Genomic DNA, 25,705 nt, shown 5'->3' on the forward strand with positions numbered 1-25,705 from the left:
CCCTGGGTTCGATCCCCAGGACCACAAAAAAACCCAAATATATATATATTTGTGTGTGCGTGCGTGCGTGTGTGTGTGTGTGTAAAATGCCTCTGTAAGTCTCTTGTCCATTTTTTAAAATCTGCATATGTGTGATGGATTTTTCCTTGATTTGAAGTGAGTTTTTAAAAAAGAATATTCTGGATGTGTTCTCGACCTTTCCTTACGCAGTGTGTTCCTTTTTTGTTTTAAACTTGATTCTTTTTTAAAAAAATTGAGGCGTATTTTGCATGTCACAAGTTCACCTGTTTCATGTATGCATTACAATGATGAACCAGCACTTGTCAGTTTTACGAAATTTTTATTGCCCCATATATGGCTGTCTTTTCACTCTCTTTAACTGTGCTTTCAATGAATAGGAGTGGTTTTGATTTAATAGTCCACATATTCAAACTTATCTTGATGCTTAGCAGTTGTTTATATTAAGAAAACTGCCCATTCCAAGGTCATGACAGTGTTTTGTGGTTTCTTCTAATAATTGTTTGATTGTTTTAACTTACATTTAGATGGTTAATGTAACTAGAACTGGTGGTGGTAGTGGTGGTGGTGGTGGTGGTGGTGTGTGTGTGTGTGTCAGGGAGAGGGAGGGAGGGAGGTGTGGGGTTGGTGGCAGGGCGTACAATATGATAAGAAGATAATGGGCACTTGGTGTTGGGTCGTGCAGACCTGACCTGAGTTTGGAAGCCATTTTCTATTGAAGTTTGTCTCCAGCTGCTTGCCTGGCTTAGTCTCTATAGCTGTATAGTAGTACTCGAGATCTTATAATGTAGATTGTTTGGCTTGGTTCTTTCCCATTGCTTTGACTCTTATTTTCCATATGAATTTTAGAATCTGTTCATTTTTTGTTGTTTTTGTGGAGGGAGGTGTTGAAGGGTGGAGCCTGCTGGGTGTTTGGTGTTGTGTTGAATTCATTATCTCTTGGTGTTTAAGTTAAGCTGTAGGTGGGTTTAGTTTTCTTTTCCTAGTTTTTATCAAATGATATAACCTAACAGGTACTTAATAAGTGATGCTGCTATGATTATAAATATAATTTATTATAGTGTAATTTGTAATTCCTTGGGTAGGTTTTATGGTTGATGCATAGATGAGTCTGCCAAGTTGTACTCAAACACAATAATATGAAAAGTGGTGGCATGGCATTTCTCTGGCTTTGGCTGACGTCATTAATAGGGGATTTCATATTTTAAAATGACCTATAGTGGAAGCAAAAGGATGAAAATATTTTTCTGTTTTGTTATTTTCCTTGGTAAGCTATGTTATATTGTGTGTGCTTTGCATGTTATTTCTATTCCAACACCATAGGCAGGGTTATCCCTATTTGATAACAGGAGGAAAATGAACCCAAGAGAGAACAGGCCAGTACCCTGCCCAGAGCCACAGCTTGCAATTGTTGGGCTCAGGACTTGTCTGGGAACGCCTGGCTCCACAGTCCTCTTCTTTGTACTTCAACAGACAGACTTTTCCATGTCACCATTCTTGATGACCAAGGGTCTTTTGGCCATTTTTCTGTTAGGCTTCTAATCCTCCACCCCCTTGTAGTGAACATGGAGTTCTTCAGGTTTCACTTTTAAAGCTGACCTCGGAGTGAAGCCCCGAAAGCAGGCTGCGTGCGCTCTGCCCTGGTCTGCCTTCTCAGGGGACTCCAGCACACTCCTCTCTGCCCTTCTTTCAGATCATTTTAAACATTCAAATAATTAATGAGTCTTCCTTTATCTGGGTAACCCAATACTGTGTGGGAGAGAAGGGTCACTGCCTGTCTGAAAGTAGACACTGTTTTGAATGGTTTGCATGGTTTTTGTCTCCTAGATTTTTGAATCCTTGCTCATTGTAAATAATCTGAAAACTATAGGAAAAGAGTACAGAGAAACAAAATTACTGTTTTTGTCACTATAGTTAATATGAGGATCATAACTAGCTGAAACACTGATCATCAAGTATTTATTGTACTTGTCCCCAGAGATCCTAAGTGTTTCAGCTGCAGAGGGCACCCCTGAGTGCTGCCAGTAGCTTTCTTTTTTTTCCTCTAGAAAAGGCTGCCGGCAAGTCCCTTTTTCCACCTCCATCCACCTCAGTTTTATTTAGGAGGACACAGGCATGAAGACATCAGATGACAGGCAGCATTACTGCACCTGAGTGGAACTTTCCGTAACTAGTTTCTGTTTCCCGAGGCTAGAGTGATGTCTCTCTGTGGGGTTTTGGTGTGAATTTTTTACTTTTTAAAGTTTAACGTGATGAAGGGGCTAGGGGGAGGGGAAGGAGAAATACTAGGGAATGATATTGGCCAAATTTAATAGTTATTGTGTGCATGCACAGATACAGCAGATCACACGATTATGAACCCCTGTACCACACCACTGAGAACAGGAAGAAATCAAGTTTAATTCGAAAAATCACTTTTCCTTGTTATTAAAAATAGAAATGTCTGCCCTAAGGAAAATTTAGATAGGGTATGTAAACAGAAAGAAAGCCTGGATAATATTGTGAGTGTTGTAACACAGTTGCTTTCTTAAATATGTACTTAAAAATTAGGTTCCGTTTGTAAAGATGGGATCGTACTGCTTGCTTTTTCCCCCTTGAGTAAAGCTTAGACATTTTCCTGTCTAAACAACTGTCATTGTTTTCCTGAAACAGTGCTTCTCTAACGTTTGAGTAGCTGAGTCAGGCTTTCACAGTGTTTTACATAAAGGTGACCCTCTGCCTGCATCCACAGACTCAGTCCACCTCAAATGGAAAATACTGAAGTTAATAAAGGAATTCTATCTGTACTGAGCACGCACAGACCTTTCCTCTGTGCTAGTCCCTAAGCAGTACGATATCTACTCACATAGCATTTGCATTGCAGTGGGGTGGGGAGTCGTCTGGAGGGTGTGCGGAGGGAGGGGGTTCCCTGCCAGTGCTGCATCTTTCAAGTAAGGGTCTTGAGCACACTTGGATGTGGACAGCTGAGGGAGGTCCTAAAAACAGTCCCATGTGGATACTGAGGGACGATTGTGTGTTTATACCATTTTTTTTCATGTGCTTATTTCACATATGTTAAAAATATGCTTTCTTAACCAGAAAATAGCATTGTACATGACTGGGAAACCCGTGGTGCTGCTGGCATAGGTTACTGTGAATAAAGCACCATATCAACAACCCATCCGAAACGCTGGCCAGATACTGTTTTCCCCCCAGAACACTAAACAGGGGCAAGCCTTTTTGTTATAAACAAATTGTGAAAAAATAGAAAAGTGCGAACGTAATTTTTTGATAGAATTACAAAACTGAAAGACAACTGCAAAGACAGTTTCTGCATTGTGGGGTTCATTTTCTAATACCTTAACCAGGGGTTTTCAGAAAATGAAAGTTTACGTGAGCATACGGTTTATTTATGTACATTGATTTATTTTTACGTGTATATGTTATGTTATGCATACGTATCCATTCATGAAAAGCACTGCCCTTTTTAATTGTTAGATGCCATTGTAAGAAATATCTTATTTCAGAAATGTTAAAATATGAGAAAATATTATCTTATAGTTGAAATAGGGATATACTCTGTTCTATTCTTTTTCAGTTTTTAAAAATATTTTTAGTTGTAGATGGACATAATAGCTTTATTTTGTTTATTTCTTTCACATGGTGCTGGGGATCAAGCCGAGTGCCACATGTGCTAGGCAAGCACTCTACCACTGAGCCCTCAGCCCCTTTTTCAGTTTAAAAAAAAAAAATGCTGGTAGATCTTTTAAATTGATATTGTGAATCATAGTGGATTGTAACCTTCCACTTTGAATGAACTTAAAATATAAAAATATGAATCCTGACTCCCACTTTACATAAAAATCAGTATAGATGAATTTTAGATGGAAATTGCAAGATAAAATAAGCAGCTAGACTATTACATGGGAGAATATCTTTGTGTTCTTAGAAGAAAGATTTCTTGAGCAAGACCCAGAAAACACAATAAGGAAGCAACTGATAAATAAAACAATAAAAATCAGTCACTTCTGTTTATCAAAAGTCACTATTAAGAGAATGAAAAGTTAAGCCACATGTTGGGAGAAGTCCTTTGTAGTAAATATACTTGAAAAAGAGGTCCACGACTCAACTGGGGTAGGAGGATGGGAAGGTCAAGGCCAGTCTCAGCAACAACCCTGTCTGAAAAGAGAAAGTAAAAAACAGAGAAATACAGTGGGCTGGGGGTGTGGCTCAGTGGTTAAGCACCCCTGGGTTCAATTCCTGGTCCCCCCAAAAAAACTCCATTCTCAACTATATGAAGGATTTCTTGAAGTCAGAAACAAAACAAAAATCCTCTAAAAACTGGTTAATAAAATAAAAAGTCAAAAAAATTGGTTAGAAACTTCAGTGTCCAAACTGGCTAGTAATTTTACCAACAGGTACTCAAAATCATTAGTTTTTAGGAATGCAAACCACAGAGATACTACTATACACCTAACCAGAAAATTATAATTAAAAATAAAAACCAAAAAATAAGTTCACACCTGTGGAGGATCAGCTGAAACTCTCTTACACACTGGTGGGAGTGATTATGGAATAGAGCTCTTTGGAAAAGTGTCAGCATATACTGTGTTGACAGCCTGACAGAATTGCATGGTTGTATACAAAAAGATGTGGCAGAATTAATTTTAAATGCTCAAAGTGGAAGTGACTCACCGTCTTCAACCGTCGAATGAGAAACGTTCGTGCTTGTGTTTCTGGGGATCAAATCCCGGTCCTCATGCATGCTAGGCAGGAGCTCTGTCGCTGTGATCTGCCCCCTGCAACAAATAATTTTTGAAATAGCATACATCCGTAAAGGAGAATTGACTACAAGTCTATTTAAATCTCAAAAAGACATGTTAAGCAAATGAAGCCAGACCCAAAAGAGTTGATATGAAGTTCAAAAACAGGCAAATGGTATCATTACTGATCATCAGGGAAAGCAAATCGAAACCACAGTGAGGTTCCACCTCACTCATTAGACAAGACGTGTTGGCCAGTTGTGGAGAAATTGGAGCCTTCAGACACTTGGGAATGTAGAATGGTGAAGAACTATGAGAACATGCATGGAAGTGCCTTAAAAATTAAAAATAGAATTGGAGTCAGAAGTAGGTCCAGCACTTCCAATTATCCACAAAAATTGAAAGCAGATCTTGAAGGGATATCAGGACTTCCATATTCACTGCAGCATTATTCACAAAAGACATGTGTGCAAACAACTTAAATATCCAGTGACAGATGAGTGGCTCATAAAAACTGGCATATACACAAAATGGAATATTCTGCATTGTGGCACAGCTTGGATGACGCTTGAGGACAATGTGGTGAAATAAGTCAGTTGTAGGCTGAAAAACACTGCATGATTTCCCTTATGTGAAAGGTGTCCCAAGTAGTTAGAATCATGAAAGCCAAGAACAGCATGGTGGCTGTAAGGAGCGGAGAGGAGGCGACAAAGCCAGGTTCCCAGTGAGCAGGTGTAAAATCTGAATTTTGTACCTGTTGATTTAATAGAGATTTGTTATATAAAGTTGTGCCCATAGATGACAATACTGTATTGTACAGTTCAGAATCTGTTAGATTTTAAAATCTGGTAGATTTCATGTTAATTGTACTTAACACAATTTTAAAAAAAACAGGCAAAGTGAGTTTATGGTAAGCTTTAAAAACTAGTGACACCTTTAGGGATTAATGACTGGGAGATAACATGAGGGAGATGTGTGGGGCATCAGCAGTGTATGTTAATATTTGTACTAGTTACCCTTGAGAGTTTTGCTTTTTACTATTGTAGTTTGAAAATAAAATTTAAAAAAAATTTTCAAGAAAAGCACCCAAGTTAGAGAGCTTGGGGTGAGGCTCAGGGGAGGCCCTGCACTCAGTCCCTAGCCCCAAAGTGATGTTTTCTCCTGTGTGTGTACCATATTTTTGTTTATTTCTATAGATTTTTAAAGAGCAGTTTTAGTTCACAGAATGAAAAGTTAGAGATCCCTCCTCCCATATATTCATATTCTCAGCCCTACCTGAAAACCTTTGTGACATTGGAACCTACACTGACTTGCGTCTCACGAAAGTCCATAGTTCACATTGGGGTTCATTCTTGGTGGTGTTCATTGTGTGAGGACTGAGTAATGATGTGCGCCCATCATTACAGTATCTCTCAAGGTGCTTCACCGCCTTAAAAATCCTCTGCACTCTCTGTACCATATTTTTAAAGGATACCCTATTGTTGGGCATTTTACATTGTTTATGTTTCCCAAATTGCTGTGTGTACAGTTTGTATAGGTCTGTAATTCCTTAGGATAAGTTGTTGTGTTACATTTATGTTCAGTGTTGTGTGATATTCTTTATAGAGATTAGTAAGATAGTTTCTGAGAAATAAGTTTGTAGCCCTACTAGAGAACCCACTTCCTATAGGATGAACAGAAATTGCTAATTTGATAGGTGAAACATTGCTTTTTTTTGAATACTGTTCATGTTCATTTTTATTGTCCTTTTGAATCTATTTTTTTAAATATCTGCAATTAACTTTTGACTTATTTGCCTATGAGGATGTTAATTTTGGTTTTCTATTTTTCGAGACATAAATTATTTATCATATGTTGTGATATTTCCCCCAACATATATCTTTAAAAAGTTGCTGATTTTGAACATTTTGAAGTTTAAATTTGTTTTGTCTAGTCAAATCTAAGTCTGTTTCATTGGTGTCATGCTGAGGCGACCTTTCTCGTATTTGATGAATTTGTATCCTTCTAGGTTTGTTTTTAGCATTTTATTTTGTGACACTTGATTATTTTTATCTGTAGTTTATTTTGGTATGTGATATGAGGTAGCATATAACTTATTTCTTAAAACTCTTTACTGATTTATTCATTTCTCATCAGCTTGAATTTTTAACTTTATCATACACACAATTTCATGAGTATAAATAAATTTGTTTATGGGATTTATTTGTTTTATTGCTTTGCTAGGATCAAACTGCTTTAATTATCGTAACTTTTAAGAAAAATGTTAACATTTAGCAAAATATGCGTTCCTTTCTTTTAAAAATGGTGGTTATAAAAGGAAGAATAATTGTTCTCCTATACATTCTTCCAGATGTGTTTAGTACCTCCTCCTGTCAGGTAGTGTCAGTTACAACAAAACATCTGTTAGAAATTTAGGTTGTTTAGAAGAAAACTGCATTATAAAAATCCATGTAACAGCAATTCCAGCAAAACTTCCAATGAATTTAAGACTTATTAGTAATTTATATTTTCATTGTAGAAAGAAAACAACTTTTTTGTTTCTGTGTTTTAGCATTGTTTGAAGAGGGAAAGGTTTTCCCTGAGGATGTGGTTAGCAATGGTCAGGGTCAGTGTGTGTGCACGTACCCCTGTCTTTCCGAGTGGCCAGGTTGGTGTAGGGGAGAGGCTGCCATTTGGACGAGTTTATCTGTCCTTGTTCAGGACGAATGCTTCTGACTTTCCCATGATCTTATTTCCCAGCAGCGAGTTGGTAAGAGTAAGGTTTGGAGAGTCAGGATTTAGGGGTCTTGCTGTAGTTAACAGTAACAACAAAAAAGGGTTTGGCTTGCTTTTGCCATTCTCTTCTGTGCATTTAATCCTTGGGAGTATATGGCAAGTAGTGATCTATGGAATAGATTTTTCTGCTTAGCTTAATCTTAAACATAACAAATCTCATTAGATTTCTAACTGTCTTTGAGATTTCTTTTGTAACCTAGGATCAGTTTTTCAAAATGTTCCTTGGAAAATTGAAAATATCGTTTAGTAGTCTCCCATTATCCGTGGGGAATATGCGTCAACACCCCCATGGATGCCTGAAATCAGGAATACTACCAACTCACTATGCTGTGTGTTCCCCATGCATATCGTGCACGCACACGATATCCACAGACACACCTGTGATAAATTTGATTCACAACTTAGAAGTCGTAAGAGATTAACAATAACTAATAGTAAAATAGAATAATTATAGTAATAAACTATAATCAAGTTACGTGACTCTGTATCCTCACTCTCTGAAATTTTCCATTTACTCTTGTCAGACCAGGCTGAAGCCATGGAAGGTGAGTGCAGATGAGGGCGGCTACTCCTAGGGAACGGAACGGAAAGCTGGAGACGGCGCAGGGCCGCACCTGTCATCCCAGTGGCTTGGGAGGCTGAGGCAGGAGGATTGCGAGTTCAAAGCCAGTCTTAGCGAGGCCCTAAGCAATTTAGGGAGACCCTGTCTCCAATTTACAAAAAGGGATGGGGATGTGGCTTAGTGGTTAAGCACTCCTGGGTTCAGTCCCTGGTAAGGAGGGGGCAGGGGGGAAGGTCAGAAACTTATTTAGTCATTCAGCCTCCTCCCTCCCTCCCTTACAGCCTCTCCCTCCCTTCCTCCCTCCCTCCTTCCCTCTCTGTCTTTGTCTCTTTTTTTGGTCAGCATTCCATCAAACATGCAGAACTGTTTAAAAAATAAAAACATAATGTTTCCAACCTTTTCTTTGATGTACTTGTGGAATTTTGTTTAGTATTTACAAGCACAGTTTATCCTCTGTAAGTTTTGCTTTTTCAAGATCAAAAAAATTCTTTGTTACTCAGTGGTTTTGATTGCACATTGCTCTCCTTGCAGTAACAGCCTTGCTGTCTTTTTAATTTGAACTCACACCCCATTCTTTTTAGACTTTTTGTGGGATTTTGGTATTATGCTTGCCCTTGTGGGTAGGATTCTGCTTCATTTTACTAAAAAATGCTAGTTGCAGCCCATTAAGTTGATTCATGGGCCGCAAACAGCAATTGTAAAATACTGAGATGTGTTTTTCTGTGTGGAAAGTACATTGACTTCTGGGTAGAGCAGACTTGGGCCTGAGTCCCGCATCTCTCATTCACTAAGTTATGTGACTCTTGACCTTTAACTTAATGTAGAATTTGCAGCATTTTAAAAGTAGGAAATAGGTTCCTCTTATATAACTCCCTAAGTAAGGAATTTTCCATGGAAATATATTCTGTGTTAGTTGGTGGCACCTACTGGCTAAGATATATCATTGCTCAGAGCCCGTTGTTCCTAAACACAAACTAAAAGAAAACGGAGGTGAGGTCACCGGAACCATCCTGGGACATCTGTCCATTGGCATGGCATTGTGAGGGGGCAGATGTACAGAGATTCTGGGATTAGTGAAAAGCTACAAAGAAGGAAGAATTCGAGCTGGTAGCTGGGACACTTAACTGTCCAACTGATGAAAACATTAGCTCGTTTCTGTCTTTCTTGACAAGTTTCAATTCATAGTATCAGGAAGTTGTGTGTGTGTGTGTGTGTGTCTGTGTGTGCGCGCATGCAAGCGTGTGCAGTGGTGTGCATGTTGGGTTTTATAAAGAATTCAGCTTAAGAAATGCACTTTCCATCTGGGCTCCCTAGAGTACGTGGTTAGCAAGTGAGGATTTCTCACCAGTACCAGCCTGGGGCAGCAATGTTAATTAAAATGCACAGACAAAATGAAAAATTGCTTTTGCTAGACTGTGTTTCGTATTTGGACTATACTACATGTACTTTCAGTTAGTTTTTACAACGACAGTGTTTAGCTGGGTGTGACGGAACACACCTGTAATCCATCCCAGTTATTCAGCAGGCCGCAAGAGGATTGCAAGTTTAAGTTCAGCCTGGGCAACTTAGTAAGACTGTCTCAAAATGAAAAAGCCTGGGACGTGGCTCAGTGGTAGAGCGTTCCTGGGTTCAGTCCCCAGGATTGCAAAAAACAAAACTGTTAAAGTTTTTTTTTATTATTCTTTTATCCTCTTTAATTAGACATTTGTGATCAGCAATACAGAATTTCTTAAATCTGACTCTGAGGGTAGGCTGGGGAGGCTATTTCTCCCCCCTGCAGGGTTTATTAGACATAATTTTATTAAGCTGTCTACCTTTGTCTTCTTATCAAGCCTTGAGAGAATGGTTGCTCCTCCTTTAGAGGGGCTGTTTCCTTCTCAGCTGCGAGTGAACACCATTTCACTGCTTGGGAACAGGTGAAAAGAAGAGTTAAGTTTTCTCACCATTAAAGATGACTTTTCTGACTTCTGGCATTTTGGGGTGAAGAAAGTATGAAGACAGCTCAGATCAGAATGGCTCCGGGGAATTCTGGCTCCTGTGTCCCCAGAGCACATCTGCACCCTCAGCTCCTCCTTGGGTGCATGCGCATGTGGGGCAGCCTCACTGCCCTCTGTCCCCCGAGGGCATACCCTTCCATGCCTGCAGGCATGCTGCTTTCTCCTTGCAGCTCAGACCTGGTGACCCTCCAGGTGACTTTGAAGCCATCAAGGGATAGCCACTATCCCTACTTTGTCCATTTCTAAGGAACCTGCAGGCATAATCAACCCCAAGGTCCCTTTCAGATAGCAGTAAAGGGGTTATGGGGAGACTGTCGTAAATGCAACTCGTTTCCACTTTTCCAGCTCCTTCTTTCCATTCAGAACTATTTATTCTGCCTACACGCTAGCCCCGTTTTGGGCACTGGGCCACACCCTCTTCCTCTCGCTTGCGATGGCCTTCGTGCACAGTCTCCCTCCTGGCCGCCTTCCCCTGCATGCCTCAGCACGGTGGGGCTTAGGAGATTTTCTAGTGAAAGCATGGGTTTCCCGGTAGCGGCCATCTGGCCATTCTGCCCGAGCCTCTGAAGTTTGAAGAGTTGAGGCGCGTCTTAAAGGCAGCAGGAGGAGGCAGTCCTTCCTTGAATGCTCGCTAACGTGCTGGGTGGTCTCCATCCCACAACTCGAGGCTCTGGGTGTTGCCCAGGGGCCCTCCCACAGTGAGCCAGTGCCCACATCAGGATCCTGAGTCCTCTTGCTACAGTAAAGCCTTTGGTTTTCCGACTTGATTGTGCTGCAGCCCTGATAGGAGCCGGTGTGTGACCTGGAGAGCAGTAGTGTTCATTGTCGACCCTGCCCTTGGCTGTGCTAGGTGTTTTCAAGTGAATTTTCCCAACACTTTAGGACTTCAGGAAAAATAGGGACAACTTGAGAGGTGGGCTTATTCCCCGAAGGTAATAGCAGAGTCTTGTAAACATTGATAACTTAAACAGAGCTGTGGTGTCCTTTTTGAATAATGCTGTGGAATAAATGTTATAGTCTGAATTTTGTACTCCAGTCTTAGGATTTTAGGTTTGGAAAGGAATCTTAGAAAGACTGCTGTCCATAAATGAGCTGCTCTTCCTTTCCAGCAGACTCCTACTTCCCCTTCTCATTAAGGTTCCATTTAGCCATTAGGCTGGAGCTTCAAAAGGGAAAATCCAATCACATATAATCTCCAGTTAATGGGCATCTATTGAGCGACTGGGTCACCAGGAAGAATAATTACACAGTGCCTCTTTGTGCAGTAAACACAAAAATCAAAAGATAATGCATTCCCAAGGCAAGCCAGATTGTTAGTGGCTAACAGCATCCTTCTCTTTAGGGAAAAGATTGGGGCACCCACCATGCTTGCTAGGGGAGATTGCAAGGCTATTCCCCCAAAAACAAGGCCATCAAGGGAAGAAGAAGAAAGGCAGGGGCACTTCCAAGGCTTTGTTACTTCTGATTGCTGCTTGTTGGGGTGACTTACTGAATAGCAGGCATCCTAGTAAATGTTTTATACACTCACGGGGGAACTTTGTGGATCTCTGGGGTTTCTTACCTCAAGTAAAAGAATAACAGTGATGACAAGGTGTTGTTTGAGCGCCACTCCTGTAGGCTAGCCTGTTTTCTAGGCCTGCCCAACCTCCATAAATGGAGACTTTACGCTTGCTCTTGGCCAGCCTCTGTTGATTTATGAAACATGAGCATGGCTCCCTTGACCCAAAATGGCATGTGTTAGCCACAAGCCAGTGAGTTCTTGGATTTGTGTCGATCCATTTTAGTTGGGTTTTCAAAATTATGTCTTGTAGTTATTTAGGATTTGCAAAACTCGGCATGATTCAAATAACCTGTTTTTCCCCCCTTAGAACACTTCAGTTATGGAAGATCAAAATGAAGATGAGTCCCCAAAGAAAAATACTCTTTGGCAGGTAGGAATGAGAAGATAGCAATTGACTTACTGTAGATAAGATGCTCCCTCAGTTAATGTCCTCACTGAAACCAGGAGCCAAGCTGTTTTGTTTTGTACAGTTTGGTAGTTTCGGAATCCACCCTAATTTACCATCTATTTCTTAGGGAAGTATCATTACAAATAGTAAAAGAGTTGGGAGTTTTCACAAAGATTCTGAAGTGACTGTAGCTTTAATGTTTTATCTGTGACCCAAGATGGGAAACGGTGATCTCCTTTGTCACCAGAATGGCACCAGGCACCACAGATTTTTTTCCCTCCTTTTACCCACAATCCCCCCCTTCTCTCCTGTTTCCTGTTGGTTTGCTTTTCCTCTTAATCTGTCTCCTTTCTTGGCTCTCTTTTGGTTTTCCCAGTTTTCGTCCTAATGCACCAGGTTTTGTGTGGGGGTTTGGGGGGCATGTAAGTTTCACTGCACAGTGTTCCTCAGCCACATGGTGTGTGAGGACACGATTAAAGGCAAATAGATCCGAAGAGAATAAATAAAACATTTTTTTTTCTGGGTCAGTTGATTTGAAACTAAAGAGGTAGATAAATGAGCAACAGTAACGTGTGCCCAACAAATTTAAGAAGAAATGGAAGAAAGCACAGCACGCCAGGAGGCTGCCGCTGGGCTGCGTGGTGGCTGGCAGCAAGGTGGCAGCGCGCCATGTGACGACAGCGCCCTGCGTGCCCCCAAGCCCGCCCCGCCTGCCTGTTTATTATTTTGCAATAGGATCCTCTTCATTTACTATTGATTTTTTCAGTTTGTAGTGGTTCTTAACACTTCAGCTTTCAGATGTCCAGTCAGCTGGTTAATGGTCCATAAACACTCGAGGGAGGCTGGCTGGTTAGGAGCCCTTCTGCAGGAAATAACAACCCTCTGCTTATCCAGTGAGATAAAGGGTGTGAAAATACTTGTCAAATTATAAAGCAGTATACAAGTGCGATTTATTACCATCTTTATATTTGACCTGTTATAAAAGCGATTATCTTGGCAAGTTATCGCCCCCCCCCCAAAAAAAAAAAAAAAAACAGAAATAAACAGGGAAAGAAAATGTGTATCCCTTTCTCAGCATTAGGCGCTCCTGACATCTTGATTATATACCCTTTACTTTGGTTGGTATGCTCCCTTCTCACAAGATAAGTGTGATCAGAGTGCTGTTTGAAATTCTAGAGCTTGCCTTTTGGTCCTTAATATTTATTTCATAAGCGTGTTCTCTTGTTACCATAGTCTAACTTTATGAGCTTAATTTTAGTGACTACATTATAGCTCTTCTTTGTAGATGTATTAGAATTTGTCTTTACCAGTTGCTTATAATTAGTTCTAATTTTTCCCTAGTTTTTCTAATATTTTGATATTAAAGTATTTTCTGTTATAAATTTGGTGGCTATCATTACGCTTCAAAGCAACCTTTATGCCTTTATGCCTGCTGATATTAGTTACAGCAAAAAATTTTCACTTTACCTCTTTTGAATTCTATTTTTGAGATCTGCTGAATATATGTGTGCAACCAAAATCTAAAAATCCTTGTTCAATGCTGCCCCCTGGTGTTACCTGGTGGCAATGAATCTTCCCTCCCTCAAGTTACAGGGGGAAAAATTCTGGATAATGGGGTGGGAAGATAAATTGGGTGGGAGATCAGTGCCTTCTGACTTTACCTCTAAATGTGGACATAAGAACTACTTAAGACATGAAAATTACAAGATTTTATCAAGGAAGGTCAAAGACCCCTATGGACATTTACAAAGGGTACCTTCTTTGTGGGATGGGTTGTCTAGTGAGGAACATACAGTAGTGAAAGCTCTTTGTTCTTTCTGTGTGAGGCTGCTGAGATAAGTTCCTAACTGAATTAGTGGACGTTGGTAGTCCACCTCTTTACTTCTCCAGATTCTCTTGTGTCATTCCTTTTGGTATCACACATGAGGAAGCTGTTAGAGGAGTGATAGATGGCTTGGCTGATGTTAACAAAAGTATTGAGATTATTTAGTTTTAAACAGGAAAGTTGTGAGGCCTCATAGTTTCAGTAGTAGCTGTGAATTGAGTCGAGGGAGTCAGATCATTTTTTGATATTATTGTACAAGTGCAGTGTATTTTTTTTTTTTTTTCCTTTCCTTTTTTGATGCTGGGGATTGAACCCATGGCCTTGTGCATGCTAAGCTCGTGCTCTCCCAGTGAGAGAGTTTCGATAAAAAGGAAAGGATACACTGATATTACGCATAGACATGTAGACAGGTTTGATGAGAAACATACTGTTGTATGAGTCTCTTGTTTATCCATAAATCAGCTGTGTGAGATGAGGGACTCTTCAGATATACATGGTTTACCTTGGGTTGCTTTCTGAGAAGGTGATCAGAGAGGTGGGGGAGTCGAAAATCGTTTTGCAGCAGTTTCTTTAGAAGTTCTTGGGAAATAGTATGGATGGTATTGGAACTATTGATAAAATGAAGCCTTTTAGATTGAATTGCTTTTAGGTTTCAATATGTAACTGTGTATCTTCTTAACTTGATGGGCCAGGAGTTCTCAGAGTGTGGTCCCTGAAGTGCAGCCTGGACGAGTAGCGTCAGCATCATTAGAAGTAGATTCTCAGACTCCACTCCGGACGGGCAGATTCAGAGCCTGGGGGCGGGCCTGCTGAGCCGTGTGTCAGAGCCTTCTATCCTGTTGCCACAGCTGTGCAGTAGTTCACCCCCCAAATCCAGTTTCAGTTTCCTGCATTCTGAAAATATGAAATGGAAAATTTGAGGGGAGGGGGACCGAGACTGCATTCACATAACTTAATTATTCTATTTTCTTATTGTTATTAATCTCTTACCATGCCTAACTTACAAAATGCACTTTATCATAGATAAGGAGGTACAGGAGAAAAACCCATAGTATACATAGGGCTCAGTGCTAGCCCTGATTTTGGGCATCTTGAAGCATGCCTCTTGAGGACAGAGGGGCTGCCAGGTGTAGCACTGATTCTCAGCTTCGAGGAGCACTACCAATGAGCAATGGTCAGTTTCCCCCTTGCCAGGTTGAGCAGTTCCTCTGAGATGATCATCTCCAAAATTAGTTGTGTAACAATGACATGATTTGGGAATAAACATTGGAGCATGATGATTTAAGATGCCGTTTAGCTTTAAAAATAGCTACAACTTCAGCATTTACTGTCTGACTGGTCTGAGGACACAAACCCTATGTCTATTTTTAGTGACTCATAATAAAAAAAAATGAGTCTGACTTTCGGGTGAAATTGGCATTTTAAGAGTAAATGCACAGGGTGAATAATGTCTAATGAGATGTCATCTAGGTTCTTCCTCTTGTCAAACCATCTTTTTGATCTTTTCAATAGATAAGTAATGGGACATCGTCTGTGATTGTCTCCAGAAAGCGGCCGTCGGAAGGAAACTATCAGGAAGAGAAGGACTTGTGCATCAAGTACTTCGACCAGTGGTCTGAGTCGGACCAGCTGGAGTTCGTGGAACACCTCATCTCACGGATGTGCCACTACCAGCATGGGCACATCAACTCCTACCTGAAGCCCATGTTGCAGCGGGACTTCGTCACCGCTTTACCAGGTAACCCACCTGCCCGAAAGCAGCTCGGCCAGGGAAGGAGGGGGCGCCCAGGGGGGTCGCACGGCGCTGCTGCGGGGGGCCGGGGTCTTCGAGATGCGCGCTGTGGTCCTGATGTACGGCGCTGAGGAGGCCTCTGTCATCCACAGTGTGATCGCTGGTCAGTGCTGTCGCTTCCTCTAGTTCATTTAATAGGTTTATCTTTAAAATGATATTATGTTTTGATGTGATCTGTATTCGATCTGTACTTTCCCTTCAAATGTGATTTTTAAACATATAGGACTTCTTTTTTCAGCGTGTCTCCTTGAGAGGTGTCCCAAAGTCTAGGATGTCCCTTGGCATCTGAAGTGACACCTCGGGCTTGGCAGAGGCAATCTGAGCAATGGGTGGCATGCCCTGAAGCTTGCCCTGTGTCCTCTGCCTCACTGCCTGCCCTGCCCTCGCCCTCTCAGATGCAGGCGGGCACTTGTGCACACCACCCTTCTCGGCTCAGTTCACTTTGGCCTTTAACAGTGCAGCCTGTGTTTTGGAGCAGTTCTACGCTAGGAGTGAAAGAACTCCCGCCTCCTGCTCGGCCCCCAGTCCCTCCCAGACCAGCCTGCCCCGCTACCAGTGCCCCGCCACAGAGCAGCGCACCTGGCACCCCCAGGAACCTATGCTGGTGCCTTCATTCCCCAGAGCCATAGTCCTTGTCCGTTTTCACTCCTGGTCGTGTGTCTCGTGGGTTTGGACGCATTCTCCACCATCACGGTATCTGCCAAGCAGAATCGTCCCCTTCCTTTGGATTCTTTTTGGTCTTTTTCTTCTTTCTTAATTTTCCATTTTAAATCTGGCTGGGTAAGATACAGAGGTTTCATACCTGAAGAGAGTTCCGACCCGAGCACTTCCCTCCAGCATGGTCAGCGTAGCCTTCTGGTTACTCCTGCCATTCCCAGGTGGGCCTGGGAAAAGCCAGGGATGAACCAGTGCTACCAGACTGTGTCTCATCCAGCTGCTGGACTCCTCCCTCAACCCACCTGTGGTTTATGGGGAACAGCAGGCCCTGCACTTAGGGCTCAGCCTGAAACCGGGGGCTGCAAACTGTCAGGCCAGCATCTGGTTTCTGATCTCTCTTCCAAACTTGTAAGTTTGGCAGTTTTAAAGGGTACTTAACTTGAAAAGTAGCTTAGAAAATTTCGACTCAGTATTCTTTTAATACTGAAATGTGGCGTGACTTGTCTGTTTTTGTTTTTTGTTTTTTTTTTCCATTAGTATCTATGGAAAAGCAAGATCTGAGCCCTCCCTTTTTATTATCATAATTCTTAATTGCCGAAGGGAATCTGGGCCATCTCTTAGGGCTGTTTCTTGTTGTATAGATCAGGAAGCTGAGGACCAGAGGAATGGGTGAAGTGCCCAGGATTCTGTGTCTTGGTTATTCTGTGGTAGTGCAGGTGAAGGTAGGCAGTGGTTCAAGAGTTAGTACGAAACCTGAAATCACTCTAAGATTATCCTGAAAAAGTTCTTTAATTGACACTAAATATTAAATATATGGATTATAACCCAATTCAGTAAATTTCACTTCTGTGGGTGAAGGGAGAGTTGGAAGGGTCAGGGAGAGGGAGGGAAGAAGAGGGGGGCACTTTGATTGTAGAAGAAAGAGTTAGAACTGAGTGGAAGTGAGCTGAGGGTGCGTGCCCCTCTGCAGTGCCCATGGGATCAGGCTGTACCTCATTGAGCAAAGTCAGGGAGGTTCTCAGTGATGATTATATTGTTCCTCTTAAGTGCTTTTAATTAAATGAGGCTGTACCTCCATTTTTCTCAGCACATCTGCTTATTGTTTGTTTTCTACTGTTTTGGTTTTATTTTCTTCCCTGAAACCAAATGGTTGCGTACCTGGAGCTCTCCTTAGGTTTACAGAATAGCTGCCACTAGGTGGCACTGTTGAAGTTCTCTTGATTTGCGGAGTGTCGTTCCAGGGCACCCTTCTTTTCTCTCAGGGAGGGTACGCCTTGGAGAAGAGGCAGAACAGAGGAACATGTGCTATGTATATAAGTATGGTTAGCATGATTGCATACAATTCAGTTTTCATTACGGAGAATTTTAAGCCATTGTCCGTATCTCTGTTTCAGTGGAATTTTGTGGTATTGAATATTATATGAAATGAATGGACAATTGGCTGGGACATGGAAATATTTTTGTTAAAATGCTGTTTGTTTTAACAGGATTTGATCTGAACATATATACATATGTCAGTATATTTCATACATATGAAGTTAATGGCTGGGTACAAGCTGGCCAAGTTGATTGTGTTAGTGTCTAGTAGACTTGGATTAAAGCTGGCATTAGTTCCGTAGTACAAACTCTGCCTTCAGAGCATTGTGGGAGAAACAGGTCCATGTATATGTCTGTACTTAGATTTAATAATATGTGTGCAACTTACTAATCATTGTACTAGTTTGGTGTTTAACTTATTCCGTAATGATCTTGGAATTTGGATTTTTACTCTATTAAAATTGACAGTCATCTTAAACTTCTTTGGATTTTGAAAACCATTAGTTCTATAAAAAATTGTCTATGATTTTGCCTTTTTAATGCTTACTATGAATATTGTACCTGTCAGTATAGGAAAAATGGAAAATGTTTGTGGTCTCTGGCTCCTTTTGGTTCAGTGGAAAAAGTGATAATTACGATATGCTTTTCTAAAAATCATGTGAATGTTTAGTCTGCAATGTCAATTTCTGCAGGCTAAGTTTGTGGTTTGTAAGAACTGTTGTTAAAGGGAAAGTTTATACCATTTGAAAGAGGCGCAGATTGTACTTCAAACAGGATGATAAGCAGTGGTGATCCATTGGTGAGGTGTCTAAGCAATTAAGAAATTTGAAACACTTAGCTTCCTGGCCATGGGTTGTTCATTTGTCTTGCTCTCAAGTAAGAGTGAAAAATCATTATAGACTGAATGTGACAGAGACTCGATCTACGAACTTGGGAGACGGGAAGGACCAGAGCATGGACAAGGCTTCAGGCTGCGTGCGGCTGAGACCCCGCATGACGGTGTGGGAAGGGCTGCAGCCGTGATTCAGACAGCCCTGGGCTGGATCGGGGCCCTGTGCTCCGGAGCCGTGCTGCCTTGTGTTTTGGAGCCTCCTATTTCTCCTCTGGGTAGGAACAGCAATACTTGGTAGGATGGCCTCAGGCTTAAAGGCAGTTTGTACAGTGTCTCAGCATTGGGTGGGTGTTTGGAGAGTGGCAGCTGAAGAGATGCCTGGAGAGCTGGGGAGCTGCTTCTCCAGAGGCACTGCAGTTTACTGCCGGGAAGCTGCGATTGTCTGCCTGTCTCCACATTGATTCATCCTGACAGCACAGAGTTCCGGGACCCCCTCTTGTTTCCTGGGACTCTTGAGGAAGAGGCTGTTGGACTTTGCACCTGCACCGCTTTTTCTCTTGTGCCCGAACCCTCAGTGCCGCTCTCCACAGTAACCTTTCTTAGAAAAGGTTCGTGACTTCAGTTTTACAGCTAGATCTGTGACTGGGGAGGAAAGGGACAGCAGAGGTGCGTGGGACAGGAAGTTGTTTTGCAGCTGCTCTTTGAACTGTTTCTGAAATGATGGAGGTTTGCGCGGCATGCTGTGGGCAGTGTGTGCGAGCTGGCCGCCGTCAAGGCGTTGAACCACGTCGTGCATTTGAGTTGCCTTGCAGTGTAGTGTGGTTTACGTGCTGAGCTTTGGAATCTGTGCCTTCTAATTGTTCTAATTTATTACGGGGACATTTCCAGACCTTCCGTGGTGCTGTGATCAGCACCAGCAGCGCTGGTCCACAGCATGTGTGCGGGTTTTGGCCTCGCCTCTCTGAGGCTGGCATGTGTCCTCATGAGGCCCTGGGAAGCGGGTGGTGGTGGGAGATGGGAGGCTGGGCGTGAAAGCATCGGGAGCCAGACAGAGGTGACAGGGAAAGGCTTAGTTCTAACACCTCAAAGCACTGTTTAGCCCGGGCAGAGATACCACCTTGTTCAGTGACCCATTTGTCCTCAGTGGGCTTGAAACCAGAAAGGCCTGGCACCTGTGGGGGCTGCGCTCACATTCCCCCAACAGTGAGTGCCATTCTTACTCTTGACAAAATGTTCAGGGGACACCAGACTTAGGCCATGGTAAGAGAAGGGCATGGCTCTGTCCTAAAAGAGATGTGCAATACTTCTCTGCAATAAATAATGGAAGAATGATATTCAGCCTCCTCGATCATCAGTATTAGCTAAGGAGATTTGGGAAAGGAAGGAGAACAAAGACATTTATTATGTATCTGTTTCTTTTTGTTTGTTATCTTACTAACCTCCCAACAACATTGGGAAAGTCCTTTCCTTGTAGGATGAGGTTATTGAGAGTTCTACCTTGGAGGGTTATTGTGCAGATGATGTGAGACAATCTGTTTCAGGCACTTCATATTCCTATGTTTAAACAGCCTGAGATCCAAAAATGAAAATGAATTTGCTTAAGGACACTCAACCAGCAGTGGACAAAATCAAGATTCAAACCAGGTTATCTGACTTGACAACCAGTGCATTTTCCACAAGACCAAAATGTGCTGCCTCCACAAAGGATGAAGAGAGTTTAAAATATTGACCAAAGGGAGCAAAGCTGACCTCATATGTGTCACTGAGATGGCCTTTATTTGGACTGATGGTGTTTGAAAGAAGAGGAAATTATGCATTAATAAGGCATTTATTTGTGTAAAAAAGTCATTGATGGCTTAGTTGTGAGCCTTGAGAGTTGAGTTGTATGGGGTTGGTGATCAAAGATGACCGAAAGATGTCATTGCTATAAACTTGTAGTTCCTAACATGTCAGAATTAGCTGGCATCAACTCTTAAAAATATAAGTTCTTGGGGCCTCGTCATCTAGAGATTCTGATTGAGTAGGTGGGAGAAGATCTGGGGGATACGGGGGGTCTGTTTTTGTTGCTGTAGTTTTGAAAATCAGTAACCCTAAATGATTTAGATACAGTCACGCAGGCCCACCAGTTAATGGTCACAGACGTTTGGCTGCTGCTTTCCCGGTTCACACAGATGATGTGGGCATTGCAGCCGGTGAGACCTGACAAAGCAGATTCCTGATTCACTCTTGTTTGGCTGTATTTTTTAAATCTTTCAGCAGAGGATTCCAGAGGGAATTGGTTAGGGATGTGTTAATAACCATCTAGGAGGATATGGTTAGTGATGTACAAGGAAGATAAACTTGACAAAGTGACGTGTTCTAATATCAGTTTAGAAACTAGAAAAGGAAGATAGATAAGTACTCCAAAACTAGAAAAATTTAAAGAACTAAAAGTCTGTTAGCCTGTGGCCAGAGACTCTAAAAGAAAATAGGATTAACCAGGGCTGACATATTCTGAAATTTGAAAATCTGATGAATAGATTTGTCAACCATAGTGATGTAGAGATACCTGTTACTTTTATAAACATAAAATGAGATGAAAGCAGCACGTGATCATGGAGCTTCACAAAAGGTGGCCTGAACCTTCGTGCATGGTATCAAGAAGACTAAACCCCAAATAATGTAAAACTAGTCAAAATGTTTAATACAAGGAAATTGGAAACAAAACATGTATTTAGAGGGAAATTATAAAGAATATAATATAAGGGATGGCCTGCTTGGGACAGGGTTATATGACAGTAGAAAGAAAGAGCATATTTTCACTGTCATTTAACTTCTTAGTTTTCCTAGTAATAATAATGGCTTTAAAACAAGGAAGGATAGGAAAATTGTAGTCAAAAAAGATGTGACTCGGAATCCTGGAAACAAGCATGCCTAAATACCTAGTTTGCCAGGAGAGCTACAGACCTTTGGTTGCGATTTTCAGAATCGAGGCACTTTGAGAGCCAACTGAAAACCAGCATGTGGAGCTCCAAGGGACAAGGTGCCCTGTGCAGCTGGTGCCGCTGCCTTTGGTCGTCTGCACCATAGACCCACAGGTACAGGTCAGCAGGTTCCTGGGTCTGGGAATTGGAGAAGGTCTATTTGGGGGATATTAGCTATAAAATTTGATGTGATATTCTAGCAGAATTCTTAATTTCAAAAGTGAAACAACATCTGAAAAGATTACCTAGGGCTCTGTAAACCCAGAAGGATGCACACAGAACGTGAAAAGCTGGTGTCTCTTGAGGGTGGTGTTTAGGGATTTAAAAGGTTTTGTTTACCTACATTTTGTTATTATTTTCTATAATATTAAAAAGGAATATAGAATAGCTGGTGCCAACTGTGCAAACACAGTAGGTATTAGCAAAAGAACCCAGAGAGCAACCCTGCCAAGTTCACCTCAGTCCTTGTTAAGGACTACTGTAAGGTTACCAGACTAGAAGCACAGGCCAGAAGAGTGAGGGGTGTGTCTTCATGGGGCATCTTCTCCAGATGTCCCTGAGGACAGAGGAGAGGGCTGAGGGCTGGATAGTATATCCACATGGTTACAGAGCTGGTGGCTCAGCCTTGAGTGTTAATGGTGACATCAGTGATGTCCTGGAAGGAAATAGTTACTGTCATGAGTGCTGTCCTTGGTTCTGACCCATTTAACCTGTTTGTCTACATTTGAGATAGAATTGTTCGCCCACCATGCAGATCTGGTGCACGGTACCCATTCTTCAGGATGATGAAAATCAGAATTCTAGAGACGGAAATGGCTGGGTTAGATAGGGCTTTAAGGGTGCATTCTGGTAAGAATAAATAGAAACTGCTACATAAAACCGCCCCCGCTCCCAGCTGCTTGTGTAAATACAACATTAGGGCGATTGTTTTAATAGCTGTTTTAGGGGAGAGACCAAGGATTTTATTTTAACTTGCTGCCATCGTGGGAGTCTGCTGTGATATGACTGTTAGCTGGGGGCAGTTCAGTCTTTGTCTATTAACTAGCATATAATGATGAGTATAAAAAAGGACCATGGCCCCATTGTAGTCCCTTATCACACCATGACTTGGGTGTTAGGTCTAGTCTAGGGTCGGGGAGTTTGTGTATATGAAGGGCCTGGAAACCATAATCAGCAGCGTGACCTTAATCTTTCTGAGAGTTGAAGGAAACCTTGGTTCATAAAGCATTTCTTAGGTATCATTTCATTGTGATATTTTCAAAATAAAGCAGAGATTATTGCCCCTATTTTGTACAGAAGAGGAATCTCGGTCACCACTGCCCTGGCCGCTAGCACTGATCTTAGTGCTGCTGTACTGAGGAGGGAGCACTAGCCTTGTAGGGTCCTTTATTGTCCTTAATGTCTTCCCACTGGTTTGTTTAAATGTGTACAGAGAGTTTGAGCAAGGCTGGTTGACTGGTGGTGACCACCTCGTAGGGTAGAAAGCCAGACAGGGAGTGTTTTGGTGTTTGTTTGCTGTCCTTAGAACCAGTAGGAACTGGTAAGCAGCTGCCTCAGGAGGACATGAAGCTGGACCGTCCTGGCTGTTCTGGTTCTTGCAGGCACTGTGGGGAGGTGAGGTCAGCAGCAGCGCTGCCCTTGTCACCCTCTGCCTGTGCTCAGTGTCAGGCAGAGGCCTCTACCTTGAGTGACTGTCTGTGCAGGGACCTTGCATTATGTGGCCCCTTGAACCCATTTCTCTCCCAGGTTCTGAAATTGGTGAACATGTGGCTGTGGCCTTTGAGGGCGTTACCCTGCGTTAAGTCACAGAAAGCGGGTATCCACAAGAGGGGAACGAAAATATCGACAGAATTACACCTACGCAGAGCTGACTTTAACTCTTGGTCTGCCATTTAACTTTTAAAGATGAGGCAGTTCTGCCCTTTTGGTCTCCTTAACTCCCAGGGGTTCACATGGGTTGACAGGATGTGATTTGTCATGAGAGACCGTGAGTAGGGGGAGTGAACACAAGTTTCAGAGCATGTGATCTGAGTTCCAGTCTTGGCTTCACATTGAATAAAGCCTTAAGTGTGTCTCATCTGTGAAATTTGGGGAGTCATTACTCCGCAGGGGTTTTGTAAAAGTTATGTGAAACAAAAACAAGTCTTTTATCATAATATCTGCAAATATAGAACTGTCAGCTCTTACAGAGAACAATTGCCATCATTTGTTTTAAATAAATCAGTGCATATGTTTATGTGCTTTTTATGTTACTCAGGTATTTTACCTGGACCAGGATTTCTTCCGTTCTCTTATCTTTAAGGAATTGATGGCTGCTACTGTTCCACCTCCCTGCCCATCCCTTCATTCCCTTTTCTGTTTTGTAGAGCAAGGCCTAGATCACATAGCAGAAAACATTCTTTCCTACCTGGATGCCAGGTCTCTGTGTGCAGCAGAGCTGGTCTGTAAAGAATGGCAGCGAGTGATCTCAGAAGGAATGCTCTGGAAGAAGCTGATTGAGCGAATGGTACGCACTGATCCTCTGTGGAAGGGACTTTCAGAAAGAAGAGGGTGGTAAGTACCCCAGTTGAAAAGTTTCTCTGACACAGAATCTGCTTGATTGCTCTGAAAAGCAGTTATATGTACAAGTGTGTTGGCCTGTTTTAAGGAAGAGGAGAAGATGAGGGGAGTAGAGGGGAAAGTTAAAGTTGTTAGAATTTCTCCTCTGGAAATGTGTTTCCTTTATTTATTAACTATAAGGAAGTTATTGAGGAGCTTGGATGGGTGATTTGGTTTTTCAAAGCTATGTGTTTATTCTTTTTTCTTAGGCAATGATAACATAACTGGAAGATACATAAAACAAGAAAAAAAAAATCTGAGAAAGCCGAGTAATGCCATTTAGCAATGTTATTACTTCTGGTTGAGGATAGTGAGACACAGGGACAGCATTTTCCCTAGAAAACCCATGAACTTATATGCAGCTCTGCACCTCTGTACATGTCAGTGGCCTGGCCTAACTGTTCCCCAGAAAGAGCTTCAGAGAGGCAGCGTAGTGAAAGAAGAAGGGTCAGGAGGAAGTTAAATTTCTCACAAAGCCACATTAGCACTTGTTAGGCTCTCCAGAGTGAAAGACTGGGTATTGTGAGCTTTCTCTATCGTGGAAGTTTACTTGTCAGAAATCCTGCTCTAAACTGGTAAAGCTCAGTGCAGTTTAAAAGACAGGAAAGTAAGATATCTTTATAAGCACCATGTTAAGTAAAATCCACCTCTGTGTGCAGAATGTGACATCTGTTTGTTTTTATTTGCCAGGGATCAGTACCTGTTTAAAAACAGACCCACAGATGGCCCTCCCAATTCATTTTACAGATCATTATACCCAAAGATTATCCAGGATATAGAGGTAACTTTGTGATGTATCTGTTTTATGTGCTCTTTGTATCTTGTTCTCAACTTTTTGTGTTGCCTTAAAGTGTCTTTTCATTGTTGTTGTTGTTGTTGTTTCACAGTCATGGAGCTGGTAATTTTTTTTTGAAGAGTTGAACTTCTGGACTAAAAGTCACAATATATAGGCTGCAGTTATTCTTCAGAGTAGATCATGTCCTTTTGCAAAAACTAACTTTCTAAATCTTGAAATATTTCTGTAGGGCTGCTGGTTAATTAAAACCTTAATCCAAAATCAGTTTTTATTCTAATTTGATGGATTTTCCAAAATCCAAGGCCCAGATTTTTCAGTACATGCAGTTTTGCATTTTTGAGCCATGTTTATTGAGAAGTAGAGAAAGTACATTCTCAGTTTCCTCTGTAAATCATTCATAGTTTTTCATAAAAATGACTCAAATTATTCTAAGCAATAGTTAAATGAGTTTTATAGAGCAAATTATGCTTCTGGACCATTTTGGATTTGAGCGTAACTTCACCAGACCAGTAAAACTCTGTAAACTTGATGAGAAACATTAGAGATGTTTGATATTGTTCATGGGTTCTAATTAGTTCAGTTTTATTATTTAGCCCTTTTCCTTGAACCAGGAAAGACGTGCACAGGCATTTCTCATTAACTCTTTCCCATGTGTTCTTGGCTGGTCCTGGTTACTTCACTATTTCCTCCTTGGCAGAAAAATTGAGCCTTCACTAGGCAGCATTGTATCTCCCATAAAGTTACACTCGGTTTCCCAAACGTGAAGTAATCCTCCCCCCAGGTGATAGACATAAAAGTTATTGTGCCAAAATTCATTAACGGAGAAACATGTGCTCTTTTGGAGTACCCCCCCTTCAGTCAGATGTGAACTAATGGAATCAT

The 25,705-nt window shown here is 41.7% G+C and overlaps 1 protein-coding gene across 6 annotated transcripts in view; it reads left to right on the top strand.

Annotated features, from left to right (window-relative positions):
- The window catches only part of FBXW11 (F-box and WD repeat domain containing 11), a 116,037-nt gene that overhangs the window by 62,301 nt on the left and 28,031 nt on the right, over positions 1 to 25,705 (top strand). For 3 of the 6 annotated variants that reach the window (XM_079145409.1, XM_079145406.1, XM_079145407.1), the window contains 4 exons: positions 11,963 to 12,025; positions 15,381 to 15,606; positions 23,796 to 23,982; positions 24,718 to 24,808. In XM_079145409.1, coding sequence (XP_079001535.1) covers positions 11,963 to 12,025; positions 15,381 to 15,606; positions 23,796 to 23,982; positions 24,718 to 24,808 — 567 coding nt within the window. The remainder of the gene's footprint in view (positions 1 to 11,962; positions 12,026 to 15,380; positions 15,607 to 23,795; positions 23,983 to 24,717; positions 24,809 to 25,705) is intronic. The other 3 variants (XM_079145405.1, XM_079145408.1, XM_079145410.1) reach the window with 1 other exon arrangement.

The sequence above is a fragment of the Sciurus vulgaris genome, assembly GCF_902686455.1.
Source record: "Sciurus vulgaris genome assembly, chromosome: 6".
Classification (NCBI taxonomy): Eukaryota; Metazoa; Chordata; class Mammalia; order Rodentia; family Sciuridae; genus Sciurus; species Sciurus vulgaris.